The sequence below is a fragment of the Lathyrus oleraceus genome, chromosome 7 (assembly GCF_024323335.1).
Source record: "Lathyrus oleraceus cultivar Zhongwan6 chromosome 7, CAAS_Psat_ZW6_1.0, whole genome shotgun sequence".
NCBI classification, from domain to species: domain Eukaryota; kingdom Viridiplantae; phylum Streptophyta; class Magnoliopsida; order Fabales; family Fabaceae; genus Lathyrus; species Lathyrus oleraceus.
In genome coordinates, this window is record NC_066585.1 from 514,355,449 (window position 1) to 514,377,971 (window position 22,523).

The 22,523-nt window shown below is 37.0% G+C and overlaps 1 protein-coding gene across 1 annotated transcript; it reads left to right on the plus strand.

The window, feature by feature from the left end:
- Positions 1–14,417: 14,417 nt before the first annotated feature.
- On the plus strand, positions 14,418–15,137 carry LOC127104677 (uncharacterized). Its single transcript, XM_051041848.1, has one exon. It carries the CDS (start codon positions 14,418–14,420, stop codon positions 15,135–15,137), a length of 720 nt encoding a protein of 239 aa, XP_050897805.1.
- The last annotated feature ends 7,386 nt before the right edge of the window (positions 15,138–22,523 follow it).

Sequence of the window (22,523 nt, forward strand, 5' to 3'; positions counted from 1 at the left end):
CCAATAAGTAAGAAGTTTTCAAATAAAAACTAGGGAAGGTGTTAGCACCCAAAGTGTCCTAGGTACTCCTAGGGAGCCCTTTTTGTGTGCATATGTATTTTGTACAAATTGATGTTTATAAACAAATAGAATGGGGGGATGAGAAAAGAATTCATTAATTATATTTTTGTGTTTGACAAGACCTTCGGTCTTGTGCCTACGTACCAACATAAAAATGAGGGATCAAAACCTCGTAGTTGGTGCTACAAATTTCAAAGTGAATGCATTGATTTTAACAAAATTTAAGTTTGAAAGGCATAAAGGCCTAAAAATGGTTTGAATGAGTTAGTTCTTTTTGGCTTTTTGAAAGTTTAAGTCAAGTATAGTTAAGTTTATTTACAAGTTTAATTTAAGAAAATAAGTTTGAAAATGCAATGGCATAAGGCCAAAGTTTCTATCTTTTTGCAAAAGTAGTCAAAGTTTAGAACAAAAATAGTTCACACAAAGAAGTTTTTGAAAATGGAGGGAGAGATTTTGAAATTAAAGAAATGGGGAGAAGATGAAGAGACTATCCTATGCACAAAAATTAAAAGTTTAGAGTTGAAAAGATCTGACCAAAGGGGTAGCAATCCAATAGGCAAGTATGTCAATAGAAACCCAGAATTCCCTTGGACTTTTAGAATCAAACAACATACAAATGCATAATTATATTATCTTGAAGAGCAAGGCATAAAATAAAGATGGCCTCATGCAAGCTTATCCATTTCATGATCTTCTTCAAAATAGTCCATGCAACAGATGAATTCCACAAGTCACGGGTTTAATATAACAGCTACACCAATATCATGTTGCAGATGAATCTTAGAGAGATCTTCAAAGATGTATCAGATGAATTTCAAATTGCAAGCACTTGGTTCTTCAACAAGTTGGCATTGGCCAAGTCCTTTAGCATGGGAATGTTGCCTAGATTCTAAGTCCATTTGTCCAAGATCCAACCAACAGTTCACTCAAAAGTTTTTTTAGGGTTTTTGTTTTTATTATGTGCATTAATGGTCAAAGACCACACAATCAATCAAAGTAACACAAACAAAATATATCACACAATATGGTCCAAATGGACAAAGTGAAAATTACACTAACATAAACAATTAGAATGATATGTATAATGGCAAATGAAATAAAGTGCTAAAAGTAAATTACATTAAAGTAAAAGCTTGAAGTTAAAAGTTAATGGTTAGTAAGTTAGAAGTTAGTTTTGTTTTGCTTTTCATTTCAAGACATTCTTTGGAGAACACTCAACTCACTTATCACAAGCATGGATCCTTGAAGCAAAACATCTTCCAAAGGAAGGAAAGAAGGCCAAGTTTCCACACAATACCATGAAAGAGGGGAGACTTACAATCTCACTAACTAGAATGCTTATGCCTTTTGTGTCACAAATTTAGCGTTATGTTAAGCAATAGTAATTGGACTTATATAGAAGTCACAACTATTTGAGGCCGGGCAATAGACTTTTAGTGTCAATGCATGTTGGATACATAGTATTATGAACTATGCTCATGAAAGATACCACACACAAAAAATATGCAAAAGTTGTGGCCTAATCTCATCCATACTCATGTCAATTTTTCAATTAACTAGCATTAGGACTTTGAGATGTCATAGGCCAAATGGATATGAATGAATGAAGAAGAGGAATGAGATGAAGTGGGAAGGGGATGGATGAGATCACAAATTGGTCAAAGGAGGACTTTTACCAAATTAATATCATTCATTCATTTTGGGAGATGGAATGTACATTCCATCAATCCCCTAAATCTAATGATATTAACTTTACAAAGTCAAGTCAACCTTGACCAAGGCCCAACAACAAACAAGCAAACTCAATTAAGTCAATACAAATGGTCAACACAATTTAAATGACATTTATTCAATTAAAAATAATAAAATAGTGCATTTAATTCGAATATGTTTTGTCCAATTCCTAAAATCTCATCAAAACACCAAAGAAATATCCATGAGATTTATCATAGGTCAAACAAGGTCAAAGGACCTTGGAGAAAAAATTTCATAATTTTTGGACATTTAAAAAGATTTTTAAACAATTAAAAATAAATGCAAAGTCAATTAATTCATGAAAAATATTAATAATGATCCAAAAAATAATTTTAATTAAGAATATGAAAGAGAAAAATATTTGAATTTTTTTGGTGAAAGTCCCATATTTTTTGGATAATTATTGAATTTAATATGAATTATTGAAGAAAATGGAATTAAAATGAAAAATTCAGAAATTCTAAATTACGTGGATCATCAGATCTCCCTCATTAATTGAGGTGGAAGATCTGATGATCCAAAGCGCGCGTTCCACATGTGCCTTAGTCAACTGCGTTGTATCAATGGTATTTAAAACAAACGCTTAAGATTAAAACGTGAGAGGAGGATCCTATGGTTCAGATGCAAGACACCTCATCGCTGGAGCCAGAGCTCCGGTCATCTTCTCCGGTGAGCCTCATCGGACTGGTCAACATGAACCATCACCAAAATAAAAAACAGGGACATGATCTTGAAGAAAAAATGGCACTAAGCTCGAATCTGACCTCCATTCATTCCAATTCCAAATATATTGAGAGATATGTGGAATTGAAAATTGAGGTACATGAACTGAGTTGCTTCGATTTAACCTCAAAGCAACTCAATCTTCTTGCCTACATTGGTAGGACTTCAGACAACCAAAGAATCAATGGAATTGAGCAAGAATTTAAGAGAATCGAAGAGTTTAAAATTTCTGAAAATTACCTTCAATGGAGGTTTGAACACGATGAATCTTGATCTGGCTTGTGCTTGGACTCACTCTACTTGCTCGCAGGAAGAGAATGGAAAGGTTTAGAAGCAATGGATTCCTGGAGAATTGAATTCCAAAATAGTGGAGATTCAAGCTCAAATTCAAATGATTTTTTCAGGTTTATCCTATGAGAGTGAAGGGTTTTCAATGGGGGATCAAAGCTGGCACAATGGTGTGTGAATTTTTGAGCAATTGAAGCTCTATTTATAGCTGAATCATGTGATATTTGCACACTCACTTTCACTTTCCAAATTTGGCAAATGTGATGTAATGCTACATGGGCGCGCATAAGCCCATGAAATGATAGCTTGAAGTCCATAATTGAAGATCAGATGTGTTAAAGTTGGCTTAGATTGCAAGGCACATGTACATTGATGTTTGAAGTTGGATCCATGCCAAATTATATCAGCCTGTTTAAGCCATGTGCAGCCTATGCATTTCTCATCCAAAATGAATGAATTTGACTCTTTGGAAAGGTGAGATCAATAGGAACAAGTTTGATGTTGAACACTTTTTCATTTGGAGCTTGGAACTTGGAGTAATTTGAGGTGGAAGTTTGGAAAAATTTGACATATCAAATTTTTTCTAAGTGTCAAGCCACATGTCTCAATATTCCACCTTGCTTAACTTTTTATAGGAGCTTCAAATGAAAAACGTGTATTCATCAAAGTTGTATCTCTCTCAAATACCTTCAAAATGGTCACCAATTTCATGTCATTTAAATTTTAAATGATAGAGTTATGCATTTTTGAAGTTTGGAAAAATCACTTGATCAATGGTATAGGTCAAAAGTGACCTATAATGTAGCCTCATATCACATGCTCAAAAAAGTTGAATTAGCTCCCACTCCAAACATCAAAGTTGAAGTAGACACATTGAATTTTAATTGTGCAACTTGGAAATCTTTCATATCACAAAAATTGAGCAAGTTATGGCCTTGGGAAGTTGACTTTCAAATTAGGGTTTAGACAAAATGACCTATAATGTTTCAACATAGAAAATGATTTTCCAAGAAAAACTAGCTATATATCTCAACATGAAAGTTGTTTAAAATGTCATTTAGAGTAAGTTTTCTCTTGGAATCATTTTCATATGGTAAAAATTATAGGAGATAGGGTCTAGGGAGACCCAATTTTGATCAGATGAATTCATCTGGCCAACCACCATCAACCAACTTGCTAACCTTCAATTCTCGTGACTTTCTAGGCTCATGGTAGATCATATATGCATAAGATGATTAAATTTGAAGTGTCCCTTGAGAAATTTGATCAATTGGTGAGATAGCTTGTTGGAGAAGTTACTCAAGGCACCCAGTCAAACTAGGGTTTCCAAGGAAAATCACCCTCAAACTATTGAAGAAAAATTGATCAACACAACATGTAGAGATCATTGGGACTCATATATGATGTTCATAACCATTCTTGAATCAATTCTTGGTTGTACTCTTTGTTCATGAGGGTCTCAAACCCTAGATGTGATTTTGATGAATCAATGAGATCATGCCCTACCTAAAAAAGAGTTAGGCAAATATAAAGACATATTTTTGGTATTTTGGTAAGTGAAATGGTAAAATACAAGTATGATATAATCACAAAGTGTTGGGTGATCTCTCCCAAAACAAACCCAATAAAAGAGGGGTAAGGAGGATGCCAAGGTATGATCCCGATGCTGATGCTTATTGTTGGTTCTAAGTGTTGGCAGCAATCTTGGTAAAACAAAGAGTGTTCACAAGATGTTGCATGTGATGTCTTAACTTAAGATATATATGTACTTGCTGGAGTTTAAAAACATAATTATGCAGGATTGTTTCAGAATGTCATACACCATGTCATGGCATCTGATACTATGTACCTGCTGGAGTTTAAATGGAAAACATGATTATGCAGGATTGTTTCAGGACGTCATACACAATGTCATGACATCTGATATGTATGTACCTGCTGGAAATTATTAAAGGAATTATGCAGGATTGTTCCAGGATGTCAGAACCGATGCCATGACATCCTGTATACAGAACATTCAGTATGAATGTCTGGTGTTATGTGATTGCGCATTTAATGGCAATCTATGTGTGATTGAAGATCTGATTTGCAGGCGCATTCAATCATTGATTACAACCTGATTTACTTATTTTCCAAGGAGATCTAACCAGTTGTTATAAGAAGATTTAATTGGAAAATAGTTTTAGGGTTTTCAAGATGTCCAAGCCCAACTGAAAGCTTCTATAAAAAGGGACTTGGAAAACCTGATTTGATACACAACCAATACTGAGCGAAATATTGAGAGAGAGCAAGGGTTTGTGTCTTGTTTAGTCGTGAGACTTATAAGCCATTCAAGTCATCCATAGATGATTGAATTGGTCTGATTTGTGGTTGTAATTTTTCACTCTAAGCTTGTAAGCAAGAGTGTGTGTCTACTTGATCAAAGCTGTTAAGCAAGATCAAGTGTGTGTCTACTTGATCAAAGCTGTTAAGAAAGATCAAGTGTGTGTCTACTTGATTAAAACCGTGAAGTAAAATCAAGTGTGTGTTATTGAAAAGTGTTTTCTTTTCACAAGGAATTGTTGCTTAAAATCACAGGTGTGATTGAAGGGAAGTGAGTGGGTTCTCATATCTAAGAGTGCTTAGGTAGAAATTGCACGGGTAGAGATTAGGTGAGAAAGACTGTAACTTGTTGAAGTGTACGAAGAGTCTTTGAACTGATTCTATTTTAGTGGATTTCCTTCCTGGCTTGGTAGCCCCCAAATGTAGGTGAGTTGGACCGAACTGGGTTAACAAGTGTGTGTGTCTCTTGCATTAATATTCTTTATCTTTATCCTATTTGCATAACTCATATATTAGTGTCGTGACATTACCTTCGACATCTCATATCTAATACCAGAATTTCAATTGGTATCAGAGCAGGCATCCTACTCTGGTTCTAGGTGAGATCTAGGGACAATACTTTCTGGTACAATGGAGAGAGATGGAGGATCTATTCACAGGCCACCAATTTTGGATGGATCTAACTATGACTATTGGAAACCTCGAATGGTAGCTTTCCTAAAATCCCTTGATAATAAGGCTTGGAAGGTTGTGTTAACAGGCTGGGTACATCCTGTAATTACTAAAGAAGGAGAAACCACAACTGATAAGAAACCTGAAGAACAATTGTCCAAGGAGGAGGATAATCTAGCCCTTGGAAATTCTAAAGCATTGAATGCAATATTCAATGGAGTAGACAAGAATATTTTCAGGTTGGTGAACAACTGTGAAGTGGCTAAAGATGCTTGAGACATTCTCAAGACCACTCATGAAGGCACCTCTAGAGTAAAGATGTCTAGACTACAGCTGCTCACCTCCAAGTTTGAAAATTTAAGGATGAAAGAAGATGAAAATATTCATGAATTTCATATGAGTATCCTTGAAATTGCTAATGCCTCAGGAGCTCTAGGAGAGAAGATGTCAGATGAAAAATTGGTAAGAAAAATACTCAGGTCACTCCCTAAGAGATTTGCTATGAAGGTGACTGCCATAGAAGAGTCTCAAGACATCTCCAACATGAGAGTTGATGAGCTAATTGGTTCCCTCCAAACATTTGAGATGGGATTAAATGATGGTTCTGAAAAGAAAACCAAAAGCATGACCTTCATGTCAAACACAGAAGAGGAAAATAGTTAGGATGTTGATGAAGATTTGGCCAATGAAGTAGCAATGCTGGGAAGACAGTTCAACAGACTGTTGAAAAAGATGGATGTAAGATCCAAGGCTAATTTCAATAACATCTCATCTGACATCAGTAAATCCAACAATGCTGGAAGAAGAGCAAGGTCAGATGATAAGCCCAAAGAAGGAAAAGAAGTACAATGCTATGAATGTGATGGGAATGTACACATTAGAACTGAATGTGGAACGTACCTCAAGAAGCAGAAGATGAGTCTTGCTGCCACTTGGTCTGATGAGAGTGAAACAAAAGAATCTGCAAATCTGGTAACTTCCTTGACTGGAAGATGGGGTTCTGATGAAGACTCAAGTGATGATGAAGTAACCTTTGAAGAGTTGGCCACTACCTACAGAAAGATATGTCACAAAAGTGTAGAGTTGTTTAAATAGGTTGAAAGCCAGAAGAAGGAAATAACTCAACTTGAGAATGAGAAGGTAGAACACTTGGAAACCATCTCCAAATTAAAAATAGAAGCAGTGGTTCTGAATGCCAAGCTAGATGAAAGTCAACAAGTTGAAAGCCAAAAGATAGTACAGCTAGAGGATGAGAAAGCATACCATGTGGAAACCATCTCCAAGTTAAAAACTGAAGCTATGTTCTTGAATTCTAAACTAGAAGAGATGACCAAGTATGTAAGAATGTTAAACAATGGATCTGACTCCCTGGACAAGATTCTCCAAACTGGACAAATAACAAGAGACAAATCTGGCATTGGGTATAATGAATCTAAGCCTGAGTGCAGTTACACTGGTTGCAAACCTCAAGCCAAACCTAAATACAGCCATAGTAAAAGCAAACCTGTGATGTCACATCATATGTCACAATATCAGAAGAGAAGACAGTAGAAAGGGAAACACCAAAGATGGAGATGCCATTACTGTGGGAAATTTGGTCACCTAAAGCCCTTCTGCTATAAGTTGTATGGTTATCTTAGCCCTATTCATCATCAGACTCACTATCAACCCAGACCCAAACAACACAGGCCTGTCAACAAGAAGCAATGGGTTCCTAAGACTAATGTTACAAGTCTAATAGCTCACATTCCCCTCAGAGTCTCAGCCAAAGAAGAGTGGTATTTTGATAGTGGATGTTCCAGACACATGACTAGAAACAAAGACCTGATAACTGGTCTTCATCCTCATGCCATAAGCTGTGTAACCTTTGGGGATGGAGCAAAGGGTGAAATCAAGGGGATAGGCAAGCTTGAATGTCCTGGAGTGCCTAAACTTGACAAGGTCCTACTGGTTAAGGGATTAACTGCAAATCTAATAAGCATCAGTCAACTATGTGATCAAGGTCTGAATGTTAACTTCACCAAAACTGAATGTTTGATTACTAACAAAGACATTAAAGTGGTTATGAAAGGAATCAGGACCAAAGACAACTGTTACATGTGGAGCTCTCAAATTGATTATTCCTCAAAGTGTACCTATGTCAAAGGGATGAATATGAGTATATCTGCTAGAGGAACTCTCAAGAGTGATGAAAGACAAGTCTGTGGGAAATCTCAGACAAGGATGTCACACCAGAAACTCAGACTTAACATCACTTCCAGAGGAGAAAAGCTCATGATGGCTCAAATAGATAGGAGGTTGGATCACATGGTTGAACATGCTGCTAGTCATATACAGTCTGAAGTTGGAAAGAGCTTTATTGGACTTGGGCTACAAGTCAAGCAGATAGAAGGGCCTATGTGTCCATCGCGAAGCAAAATAGCCAAGAGCAATGTTGAGAAGATTGGGAGGGAGAGTGAAAGGACACCTGCTCCTACACATTTGAAAGATGAAAATGGTGTTTATGTTGAATATATAGCAGATAGAAGTAGCTTTTCTCAACAGGGTTGGTTGAAACTACTGATGATTGCATACAATGTCACACACGATGTCATGACATTGTACTATGACAACCTGAATGCTACAACTATGTCCAAAAATCCTATTCAACACAGTTGGACCAAGCACATTAATTTCTGTCATCACTCCATTAGAAAATTTGTGGAAGACAAATTCATAGCTCTAAAGCATGAAATTCAATTAGTTGACAAATTTGCAAGAGGATTGGATGATAATCAGCTTGAATATGTAAGAGTGAAATTGGGGATTTGGATTCTTGTGAAGTTATGGCAATTAAAGTGGAGTGGAAAAGGTAATAAAAATATTGTTTGCCCACTTAAAATAAAGAGCCACATTAATGATGCATCATTACCTAGTATTGGAACTAGTATCTATGCCATTTCCACACGCTACCTAAACAAAGCCATTTCCATCTTCATCAAACTTCTCAGAAAACCTCTTCTAGGGCAAAGAGATTTTTTTCAAAAGTTTAACAAAATGTCTCAACATCCCTCATCCTCTGGTTCAAAACCCTCTCATCATGCAAGGACTCCCTCCATGTAGTTTCTAGATGAAGACGTGTTGGATGTTACTCCTCTTTGTATGATACTAGGTGACGCCCTAGGCCCTTCTTCCATGGCTGGAAGTAAGCAAGGTAACATTCTTGAAAAATCTCCTCATAAAGATGACATGCACTTTGCTGATCGTACCATTAGGAACCTAGTTACTAGGATTCTGAATGAAGGGCATGCAGTCAAGGGTGTTTCTACCCCTCTGTCTAGAAGAGACCCCTCACCTGAGGTGGAACCCCAAGCTGAGAAAGATGATGACTCATCTAGATCAGAGAAAGAAGGGGCTGCTGAAGGATTATGCTCTCTAGGTAAAACCTTGCCTAGTAAGAAACCAGTAGATGGTTCTCATTGTAAGAACAAAAATTGTTCTACAACAGATTCCATGATTTTGATGATAACAAAGGATGAAACCAAAAATGGCACCCTAACGAAAAGTTTCTAAGTGTGCAGGGTTCTAAGGAAAGAAGGAAGAGATCTGATGATGTCATCAGATACAGAATCATATCAGATACAAATTATCAGAAGATCAGAAGAATCTGAAGTAGAAACTCGCTCAAGAAGTTCTAACTCTGAGCAAAACAGCAGAATATCAGAAGCATCTGAAGAAGAAGTGCACTCTAGACGTTCTGACTCTGAACAACGGTATATCATTCCAGAAGCTCTCAGCGTTACCTGAAGACATCATCAGAACTCCTTAAGATAAACATCAGAAGCTCCGAATCAACACAGCAAGATTCCAAGATTCCCAGAGTCACGCAGACTTTGATAATGGATTTCCTAATACAGAAAGAGTAACGTTAACTTCAAATTCAAATGGAAAGGAACTATATTTGGAAAGAAGTTATTCGGGGAGACAAAGTTGTTTTGGCAAGAAACAACAGAAGTTGTGGCATTAATTCCTATTCAAGACAAATTATCTGCCATCAATTTCGACGGTCCTTTCACTCCTATATAAAGGACAGCAATCAACATTGAGAGGCACGCAAGCATACACTGAAACATTCTCTCTCTCTCTCTCTCAATATTTCACAAAGCTTTTGCTTAGAACGTGAAACACTTTTGTTCTTACTGTTGTAATATTTGCTTATCTTAGAAGCACTCTAGATTACATAGTCTTTTATCTATTGTTTTATTTCCTCAAGTGACTCTGCGCAGTCTGTATACTTGAGAGGACTAAGAGATCTTTCTCTTAGACGTTGGTTGTAAACAATCTTTCAAGATTAGTGGATTAAGTCCTTGTTGAAGGCGAAATCGCCTTGGCCGGGTGGACTGGAGTAGCTTTGTGTTATAAGCGAACCAGTATAAATTCCTTGTGTGGTCTTTATTTTGAAAAAGCGCTTATTTTCCAAAACAATTCAAACCCCCCTTTCTTGTTTTTCTCACCTTCACTCATGAGCCTGCTGAGAATGTTGTTAATCTGGAGGAAGAGAGTTCAGAGGAAGAGGATGACACCTTGGTTCATCATGTAAAACCAAGTGCTGCTAGGAAACTGAAGACCAAAAAAGGGAAGACTCTGGCTGAAATGATGACAGCCAGGACTAGGAAGAAGACTGGTGGTGTAGGACCCTCCAAATCATGGAGTAAAGTTGAAGTTAGGAAGAGGAAAGAAAGAGAGAGTTTTGACTCTGAAGAGGATGTCGAAGACGATGTCCTAGACATCTCCCCTGCTAAAAAGCAGGCTGTTAAGAAGTCTCCAGGCAAAGTGGCAGTTGTGCACTTAGACAATATCTCCTTTCATTTAGAAGATGGTGCTGCCAAATGGAAGTTTGTCATTCAAAGGAGGGTATCTGTTGAAAGGGAGCTGGGAAAGGAGGCTGTAGAGGTGAAGGAAATGATGGATTTGATCAAGAATGCTGGGATGTTGAAAACTGTTGTTGGGTTACCCCAATGCTTTGAGGGGTTAGTGAAAGAATTTGTTGTGAATATCCCAGAGGATATTTCTAAAAGAGTAACAATGAGTTTTGCAAGGTTTTTGTAAGAGGTAGATGTGTGAGATTCTCCCCAACCATAATCAACAAGTTCCTAGGGAGAGGAACTGATGGAGGTGTGGATTTAGAGGCTACAGACAATGAAGCATGTAGGACTATTAATGCTGGCCAAGTTAAGGAATGGCCTAGTAGGAATCACCTATTAGCTGGCAAGCTAACTGTCAAATATTCCATCTTACATAAGATTGGTTCAGCCAACTGGGTGCCTACTAATCATATCTCAAACAGCTCCATTGGTCTTGGAAGAATCATTCATGCTATTGCAACCAAGATAAACTTTGACTTTGGAAGGTTTATGTTTGATCAAATTATCAGACATGCCTCCACTAATGCAGTGAAGCTGCCCATTGCCTTTCCTTCTATCATCTGTGGAATCATCTTGAGCCAGCAACCAGGCATTCTCAACACAAGTGACATTCCAAGAAGAAGAAAGCCTCCACTATCCATTCACTACAAGCTGTTTGAAGGAAGCCATGTCAATGATGTTGTCATGACATCTACAAAAAAGGAGTCTGCCTCTCAAGGTAGCTTGATTGATCAATTAAAGGAAACTTGTAAGGAGCTGGATACTGGTATTAGGGTTGCCAAGGCAAGAAAAGAGGCTTTGGAGGTTCTTATTAGTAGCCTAGAAAAGGAAGAGATGGAGAAGGTTGGTGAGACCAAAGATTCAGATGCCAATACCTCAAGTGAAAGGGCTAATGCTCAATCTAGTGGCAGCTCTGATTCTGAAGGTGAAGATGATACTTCGTCCTCAGAGTAAGTGGTAATGGTTCTCCATGTTTTGAAGACTGTGCTGTGATGAAGACTATTCTGGTGTGGTTGTTGAGTGTGCTGTTATGGAAGCTGGTCCCCCTGCTGTTTGGATGCTGAAGATTTTTTATTTTAAATATGTGTAATTTATGGCAGTCCTTACTGATGACTTTATGTAATATTTTGGGCTCTTAATGAGTTCCATGGATTTCTTATTATCTCAGCTATCGCAGCTGTGTATGATGATGGTTTGTATCTCCTAACAATTATGTTTTAACATTTTTAATGTCATAACATATGTTGTGACATTCTCTGCTATGCTAATTGACATTTATTTTGTCTAATTGGTCACCTTTGGTCAATTTTGACTAAAAAGGGGGAGAAGTGTTGATGTAGAAGCAGTTAAATATGTGGAGCTAATGTGGAGATGTATGTGCTGGTGTAGCTGAACAGATGAACAACTATTATTGAAGGAGATGTGTTGGTGTAAGACAGAATGCTGTTCTGTTTACAGATGTCAAAGGGGATGTCTGATGTGGTGCACAGGTGATAATATGTGGAGCACATGTGATGTTGAAGCAGATGTCAGAATGATATTCTGACTGTTATAGGTGTTGTGGTTACAAGTGCTGTTATTATTAAAGGAGATGTATGTGGTGCACAGATTTAGGGGGAGAAGAAGTACCCTTGTGCATTTGTGTGTCTTACTAGTTGCATCTATAAATAGTAATTCTGTTTGTGTTGCACAAATTTAGGGGGAGAAGAAGTACCCTTGTGCATATATGTATTACTAGATGCTATAGTTAGTAATTGTGTTTGCTTCTGCTGTTGCTTAAACTGCTGTTATGATGTTTAACTGCTGATGTGTTTTTTCTTGTGAACAAAATGGACAGATATATGTTTTAGCCAAAATTTGCCAAAGGGGGAGCTTGTTGGTTCTAAGTGTTGGCAGTAATTTTGGTAAAACAAAGAGTGCTCACAAGATGTTGCATGTGATGTCTTAACTTAAGATATCTATGTACCTACTGGAGTTTAAAAACATAATTATGCAGGATTGTTTCAGAATGTCATACACCATGTCATGGCATCTGATATTATATACCTGCTGGAGTTTAAATGGAAAACATAATTATGCAGGATTGTTTCAGGATGTCATACACAATGTCATGGCATCTGATATGTATGTACCTGCTGGAAATTATAAAAGGAATTATGCAGGATTGTTCCAGGATGTCAGACCCGATGTCATGACATCCTGTACACAGAACATTTAGTATGAATGTCTGGTGTTATGTGATTGTGCATTTAATGGCAATCTATGTATGATTGAAGATCTGATTTGCAGGGGCATTCAATCGTTGATTACAACCTGATTTACTTATTTTCCAAGGAGATCTAACCAGCTGTTATAAGAAGATTTAATTGGAAAATAGTTTTAGGGTTTTTAAGATGTCCAAGCCCAACTGAAAGCTTCTATAAAAAGGGACTTGGAAAACCTGATTTGATACACAACCAATACTGAGCGAAATATTGAGAGAGAGCAAGGGTTTATGTCTTGTTTAGTCGTGAGACTTGTAAGCCATTCAAGTCATCCATAGATGATTGAATTGGTCTGATTTATGGTTGTAATTTATCACTCTAAGCTTGTAAACAAGAATGTGTGTCTACTTGATCAAAGTTGTTAAGCAAGATCAAGTGTGTGTCTACTTGATCAAAGATGTTAAGCAAGATCAAGTGTTTGTCTACTTGATTAAAACTGTGAAGTAAATCAAGTGTGTGTTATTGAAAAGTGTTTTCTTTTCACAAGGAATTGTTGTTTAAATCACAGGTGTGATTGAAGGGAAGTGAATGGGTTCTCATATCTAAGAGTTCTTAGGTAGAAATTGCACGGGTAGAGATTAGGTGAGAAAGACTATAACTTGTTGAAGTGTACGAAGAGTCTTTGAACTGATTCTATTTTAGTGGATTTCCTTCCTGTCTTGGTAGCCCCCAAATGTAGGTGAGTTGGACCGAACTGGGTTAACAATTGCTTGTGTCTCTTGCATTACTATTCTTTATCTTTATCCTGTTTGCATAACTCAGATATTAGTGTCGTGACATTACCTTCGAAATCTCATATCTGATATCAGAATTTCACTTCTGATGGAATTGCATGAGGGATCTTAGGGTCAAAATTGGGGTCTTACACTCACCACACGGTGTATTGCTTTGTAACCCCTCAACAAATTGACGAGATAAATTTTTTGAAGTAGAATAATCCCTACTCCAACACTTACAATCCAGGTTAGAAGAATCATCCAAACTTCTCTTGGAGAGATCAGATAGGGAATGTTCCACAACATGGTCAAGGTCAATATCAGACTCAATATCAACAACAATATCAACAACAATATCAACAACAAGCTCATAAAGTAGATTGATATATTCCCATTGAAAAATTGACCGCTCACAGTATTCAGTTCCAAGAAGAGACTAGAAATAATCAGAAGAACACCACTGCCTCTACAAAAAATCTTGATGTTCAGATGGGTCAGATAGCACAACAGTTAGCCTCAAATTCTCAAGCTCCAGGTACCTTGCCTAGTGGTAAAGTGAAAAATCCTCACGAGCATAATAATGTTAACACTGCGGTGATCAGAAGTGGTAAGTATGCTAGGAACCAAAAGAAAATAGTGCAGAAGAAGACGGGTTGTTGGAAGTCAATTTAGAAATCAAAGAAACGGAGAAAAAAGAGGAGGAGGTTGTGATAATGCCTATAAAGGATAAAGAAAAAGATATCAAGCCAATCATCAAACTTCCTTATCCTCCGAGACAAAAGAAGAAAGACCAACATAAAAAGAATTTTGAGAAGTTCTTGGAGATGTTTAAGAAACTTGAGATAAACATTCCATTTTCTATAGCTCTGGAGAAGATGCCAATATATGCCAAATTCATGAAAGACATCATATCCAAAAAGTGCTCCACAAATGTAGACCTAATCATCCTCACTGAAACTTGCAGTGCTATTCTGCGAGGTATGAAAATTCTTGTGAAAAATAAAGATAGAGGGTGTGTAACTATTCCTTGCACTATTGGTGATCGAAAATTCAAGAAGGCTCTGATTGATTTGGGAGCTATTGTGAGTTTGATGCCGTTGTCCATTTATAAAAAAATGGGCCTTGGCACCGTTCAAGACACTAGGATGACTCTTCAGTTTGCTGATCGATCAATTAGGCGACCTTATGGAATTGTGGAAGATGTTCTGGTAAAGATAGATAAATTTGTGTTTCCAGTTGAATTTTTCATTCTTGAGATGCCTGAATATGAGGAGATACCTCTTATATTGGGCAGGCCCTTTTTAGAAACAGGATGGTGTATGATAAACATAGAGGAAGGAACAATGACCCTCAAAGTCTATGATGAAGAATTGAAAATTGATGTTTGGAACACTATGCAAAAAAAGACGATGTTGGCACAAGTCACACTGTAGAGGTAATATATCAAGTGATTGCTCAAGAAATTGAAATAAAAACACCTCAATTACCGTTAGAACGTGTTTTGAGCTTGTGAATTTTTGAAAGTGATGAAGATGAGAGAGATTCAGAAGTGCTAGCCATGATGGAAGCACAACCTCAGTGGATTAGATCTAAACCAAACCGGTGGGAAGATTTAAAACCATCCCAATCATCAGAAAATACCCAAGAGCCGAAAAGAAGTGCCCTGCCATTATCAATTCTGGTTTAAATTTTTTTCAAGAAGAAGAACTCATCCAAGTACTCAAGAAATACAAGAGTGTTATTGGATGAGCGGTTGAGGATCTGAAAGGTATTAGCCCGGCCGTTTGAATGCATAAGATTTTGATGGAAGACGATCATAAGCTGGTGGTTCAACCATAACGAAAATTTAACCCAGCTATGAAGGAGGTTGTACGCAAAGAGGTGGTGAAGTTGTTGGATGCGGGGATGATTTACCCCATATCTGATAGCTCATGGGTTAGTCCAATACACGTGGTAATGAAAAAAAGGGGAACTACTGTGATAAAAAATGAGAAAAATGAGTTGATTCCAACAAGAAATGTTACAGGTTGGAGAGTTTGCATTGATTACAGAAGACTGAATATTGCAACAAGAAAGGACCACTTACTTTTTCCATTCATTGATCAAATGTTGGAAAGGTTAGTCGTTCATGATTACCATTGTTTCCTTGACGGGTACTTGGAGTACAATCAGATTGCAGTGGCCCCTGAAGATCAAGAGAAGACCGCTTTCACATGTTCTTATGGTATTTTCGCGTACAGGAGAATGCCATTTGGGTTGTGCAACACACCTGCCACATTTTAGAGGTGTATGACATCCATATTCATGGACATGCTTGAAAAGCATATGGAAGTGTTTATGGATGACTTTTCCGTTTTTGGTTTTTCTTTTGATAAATGTTTGACTAACTTGTCTCTTGTTCTAGAAAGATGCCAGCAAACAAATCTGATCCTAAATTGGGAGAAATGCCATTTTATGGTACGTGAAGGCATCATGTTGGGACGTAAAATTTCCAACAAAGGCATAGAAGTAGACAAAGCAAAAGTGGAGGTAATAACTAATTTACCACCACCGATGAATGAAAAAGGTATAAGAAGCTTCTTGGGACATGTGGGTTTTTACCGCAGGTTCATCAGAGACTTTTCTAAGATCGCCAAACCATTGATGAGCTTTCTTGTGAAAGACACACCTTTTCTTTTTGACTAAAAGTGCAATGAAGCTTTTGAAATCATGAAGAGGGAGTTGGTGTTTGCTCCTATAGTGATTGCCCCTAATTGGTCTCTCCCTTTTGAGATCATGTGTAATGCAAGTGGTAATGCAGTGGGGGCAGTTCTAGGATAAAGAAAGGAAAAGCTTTTGCATGTGATTTATTATGCAAGTCACGTATTGAATCCTGCCCAAATGAATTATGAAACCACTGAGAAAGAGTTGCTCGCGGTTGTATATGATTTTGATAAATTTAGGTCTTACCTATTAGGATATAAGCTAATTGTTTATACTGACCATGCTACTTTGAAATATCTTTTTTCTAAATAGGAGTCTAAACTAAGGTTGCTAAGATGGGTTCTACTTCTATAAGAGTTTGACCTGGAAATCAGAGACAAAAAAGGGTGTGAAAATATTGTTGCTGATCACTTATCTCGGATGTCTCTGATAGAAGAAACAAAGGAGAATTACCCAATCAAAGATGAGTTCATCGATGAACGAATCCTAGCTATTACTGGTGTTCCGTGGTTCGTAGATTATGTGAATTATTTGGTGGGTGGACTGATACCTGACGATTTTGATTCTAACAAAAAGAAAAAGTTTTTGCATAATTACAGGTTCTATTTGTGGGATGATATGTTGTTGTACAAAAAAGGAATATATGGGTTGGTTTAAAGGTGTGTTCCAGAGGAAGAACCAAGGTATATCCTCAAAGCTTGTCATGACTCAGAATATGGAGGACACTTTAGTGGCAATAAAACAACAGCAAAAGTCCTCCAGTCTGGGTTGTACTGGCCTACACTGTTCAAGGATGCTCAAAGTATAGTAAAAGAATATGACATATGTCAGAGGACGGGTAATATTTCAAAGAGAAATCAGATTCCTCAAAATGCCATGTTGGAGGTAGAGTTGTTCAATGTATGGGGAATAAACTTCATGGGACCTTTTCCATATTCATTTGGAAAGCATTACATTTTGGACGCTGTTGATTATGTGTCAAAGTGTGTGGAGGTTGTAGCATTACCTATAAATGATGCTAAAGTGGTGGTCAATTTCCTAAAAAACTAAATTTTCTCTAGGTTTGGGGTGCCAAGAGCATTAATCAGTGACAAAGGTACTCATTTTCAAAACAAGTTGATGGAGAATCTGTTTGGGAAATACAACATGAAGCATAAGATTGCCACACCGTATCATCCTCAGACAAGTGTGTCATACCCAAATTTTACCCCTAAGATTCATAGCATATTAATTAATCATTGCATTCATACTCTCAATTCATCAATACCCTAATGTGTTCACAAGCTTAGATCTGAGTGATTTTGGTCTTAGTGATCTCTCATTGTTTGTTTGCTCAAGCTAGGGTTGGGGATCTCACCCATTGTGCCACCCATTGATTTTCCTTATACTATTAATTGTGACATGCTTAACTTTCTTGGTCTCTTGTCATTATGTACTCGGCATCTACATTCATTCATCACTAACCTCATGCATTTAGGTAGATCTTTACTCTTGTGGTATGTTTGTGTCTTTTGCAGTTAGATGGGGAAAGCTTTAGGAGATTTGAATATCAAAATAAAGATCATTGTGGTTTTAATCATTTGATATTGGATATCATTGTGTGCATGGATTTCAACATCGTTTGGCCTTTATTTGTGCAAGTCATCACAAGGAATTGCTTCACTGGCCTTAAGACTGGTTAGGTTGACTTCCAAAGGTCCTAAATTTTCTATCAAGCAAGATATGAATGTGGTGCTTTTTTCATTTAACTCTAATATCCATCATATACCACTTATCTTCACATATTAAGAGCCAATTGTGGGTGGAAAACCATTTTTAAAGGCAAAACATCTCAAGGTATCTAGGGTTTTGACCTAGTTTTCAAGTTGAACTTCCCAGGGTCATACCTTGGGAAATATTTATCATTTGGAGCCTATTATTTTTATCATATGTTCCAATTGATACCCTCTACAACTTTTATTCATTTTTGAAAAGGATATTTTGTTTGGTTTGGCTTTTGGGTTTGGAGGTTTCTCTATGCAGCACCATGATTTTTGCCCAACTTCAATTGACCATAACTTGGTAAATTTTCTTCCAAATGAGGTGTTTATTTTCACCACATCAATCTTATGGTCATCAATAACAAGTTTCATTTTGATCATAAAGTCCAATTTTGAGTGTAAGCCCATTTAGTTTAGGAAGACATTACAGGTCATCTTTGGTTTCTATTGGTTTTGGGACAAACTTCAAAACATCATATATACCTCAATTTTTGACCAATTTAGTTGGTTCGTTTTGATAACTTAATCTCACAATCATTGTGAACATTTTATCTTCACACATCCAAGGCCAATTCTGAGTGAAAAGGGGTAAATGAGGTCCATATATTATAAGTCATTTTGCCAACTTCACTATCCCATAACTTTCTCAGCTTTGACCCAAATGAGCTTGTTCTTTTTTATATGATCTTATTTGTCCATTCTCTACAACTTTCATTTATTATCCAAAATCCAAAAAAGCACAGATCAAAGACTTGTAGTGCAAACCTCAAAGTTGCCAAAATTGTCCAAAAATGAAAAAATGAGGTTTTTATCTAAGAGTTTTTTTGGGTGTTTTTCCAACTCAAACACCTCAAAAATGGTTCATATGACTTGTGTGCATCATTGTTTGAGGTTGGTTCAAGACAAAACTCAATTGACCATATTGTACCTTGCATTTCAAGTTATCCATTTATGTCACAAAGCCATTTTCCAAATTAAACACTTTTGAGCTTAATTTTTGGTGCATCCCACCATATACCAATTATGTGATGTGTGTGCATCAAGATATGCCATGGTTGAGGGCTCAAACCACGACTTGCCTTCCAACCCGAGCCATGTTGAATTTTGGACCAACAACTTCTTTCTCCCAAACCGATTTCCCTTGCTACAATTAGACTTTAAACATATGTTACACAAACCATTTACACTTGTTGTTTGCAACCATACACGACCTGTACCATGCTAAAGCTCCACATTCCTCATTTTTTCTTTTTTTCACATTTTTGAAGCAAGTCACGCAAAGAAGCAAGAGCATTGACAACTGGCCATGATTTTGGTGGCAAAACAGAATGGTGGAGAGTGTATTGTGTCTGCACATGCCTTTTGCAAGGTACAAAATCCACCTCATCAAAACTTGGTTGGCAAGATTAACCAAAATTCCATTTTGCCCTCTAACCTAATCCAAATGATTCCGCAAATGACCAGTACACCTCCCCTTTATAAATAAAGGCTACTGCATAGTTATTTTCAAGCTTGAATATCCATTGAACTTCTGCACATTTTCCATTGGAACCTCTGAAATTTGAATCAATTCTCAAAACTCAAACACATTCAAGCTTTCCCTTTAGCTCAACAAGGTTCCCTGAAGTTTGGTGAAGGTGTAGCAACTTGAAGCAAGCAAAATAATAACTTATAGAGGGAGAACAAGTGCTCTAAAGTCATCCATTTGAGTGATCTTCAAGAGTTTAAAATTTGTTAAGTCATTGCATTGGCATTGTTTCTCTTCTTGTTACATTCAAGAGTGCTCTATTCAAACAAGGTGAAAAAAAAAATTACCAAGAGGAAGATCCAATCTAAATCAAGTGAGATCACCAAGAGATCAAGAGATGTCTTATCTCTTCATTTGATTAGATGCTTTCACATTTCCTTTTATTTTTTAGATTCCATGTGTGGAAGGGAAATATCACCTCAGGATTAGTTTAACTTTCTTGCTTTTCAAAGTGATGTAATAATGATACTATGGATACTATATTTAGATAAGGGTATGGGACTTTACATGAGGGGTAGGTTAGAGGTTGTATGCTTTAATGCCTTGTAAGACCCCAATTTTGACCCTAAGATCCCTCATGCTATCTCATCATATGCATTGGCATTGGGATCATACCTTGGCATCATCCTTACCCCTCACCCATTGGGTTTATTTTGGGAGAGATCACCAAGCACTATATGGTTGTATCATACTTTGTATTTTATCATTTACTAACCAAGATACCAAAAAAAAATGTCTTTGCATTTGTCTAATTCTTTTCTAGGTAGGGCACATGATCACCTTTGATTTATCAAGTTCACATCTAGGGTTTAAGACCCTCATTGCTAAGAGTTCAACCATGAAATGATCCACAATGGCTCTAGGAATCATATATGAGTCCCTATGATCTTTACATGGTATTATGATCAAGAATCCTTCAAGAGTTTGGAATTGGTTTACCTCGGAAACCCTAATGCATCTAAGTATCTTGTGTAACTTCTTCACCAAGCTTCTTCAACAATTGATCAAATATTTCAAGGGGTATTTCAAATCTCATAATTTTATGGATATATGATCTCCCATGAGTCCTAAAAGTCAAGAGAACTGCAAGTTAGCAAGTTGGTTGATATTGGTTGACCAAAGAAATTCATCTAATCAAAACTGGGCCCCCCTAGACTCTATGTCCTACAATTTTTATCATATGAAAATGATTCCAAGAGAAAAGTTACTCTAAATGACATTACAAACAACTTTCAGGTTGAGGTCTAGATCTAGTTTTTCTTGGAAAGTCATTTTTTATGGTGAAAGATTATAGGTCATTTTGTCTAAACCCTAATTTGGAGGTCAACTTCCCAAGGCCATAACTTGCTCAATTTTTATGATATGAAAGATTTCCAAGTTTCACAATCAAATTCAAGGTGTCTACTTCAAATTTTATGTTTTTAGTAAGAGCTAATTCAACTTTTATGAGCATGTGATATGAGGATACATTATAGGTCATTTTGGACCAATGCCATTGAACAAGTGATTTTCCTCAACTTCAAAAATGCATAACTCATTCATCTCAAATCCAAATAAGGTCAAATTGGTAACCATTTTGAATGACTTTGAAATAGATACAACTTGAATGAAGACACGTTTATCATTTGAAGCTCACATAAAAAGTTAGCCAAGGTGGAATAAGTGAACATATGGATTGACACTTAGAATTTTTTTTGATATGTTAAAATTTCCAAACTTCCACCTCAAAATTCATCATGGTACAAGCTTCAAATGGAAAGGTGTTCAACATAAGAGTTGTTCCTCTTGATCTAATATTTCCAAAGAGTCCAATTTCATCCATTTTGGACAAGGTTTGAGTGGTCTTCGTATGGCTTGAACAGAGCATCATCATTTGGCAAAGATCAAACTTCAAACAGTTGTACACATTTGCCTTGCATTCCAATTCACTTTCAGACTCATTCACTCTTGATTATGGACCTAATTGAGTGACTTCATGGGCATGTACACGCCCATGCAAGCATGCATCATCCATTGTCAAATTTGGAAGTTGAATTTGAAGGTGCAAATATCACAAGTTGCAGCTATAAATAAAGGCCTCTAACATCAGAATTAAGGACCCTTGCACGCCAGCTTTGCTCCAATACCCCAAACCCTCACATTTTAAAGGAGAAACCTGAGAATATTCTTTGAAAATTGAGTTTGAATCTCAACGTTTGGAGATTCAAAACTCTAGGGAACCAAAGCTTTTGTTCCATTCTAATCTACTTCTGCAAGCTTCCTGAGTGAGATCAAGCGAGAATCAAAGCAAGAGCAATCGAATTCTGCACAACATTGAAGGTATTTTCCAGATCTTTTCTTCTCTTTGATTCTCTCTCAATTCTCATAAATTCTCTTGGATCCTTAGTTGTCTGGAGTCCTACCAATGTAGGAAAGAAGATTGAGTTGCTTTGAGGTCAAATCGAAACAACTCAGATCATGTACCTCAAATTTCAATTCCATGTATCTCTCAATATACTTGGAGTTATGATGAATTGAGGTCAGATTCGTGATTAGTGCCATTTTTACTTTGAAATCATGTCCTTCTTTTTTATTTTTATGATGGTGATGAGTGAAACAGTCCGACCAGGTTCGCCTGAGAAGGTGACCGACGTTTTGCTCCGATGATGAGCTGGAATAGTTCAGAGCCACATGATCATTTCATTTTGTTTTAATCATGAGCGTTGGTTTTGAATACCGTATGTGTGGCGCGCTGACTCAAGTGCATGGTGGAACGCGCGTTTGGACCCACTTGATCTGCCACCTCAATTAATGAGGGAGATCAAGTGGTCCACGTTTTTTCTGATTAA

What these genes read in the sequence shown, in the direction of transcription:
- LOC127104677 (XM_051041848.1), top strand. Translation starts at nt 14,418, where the DNA reads ATGCCTATAAAGGATAAAGAAAAAGATATCAAGCCAATCATCAAACTT.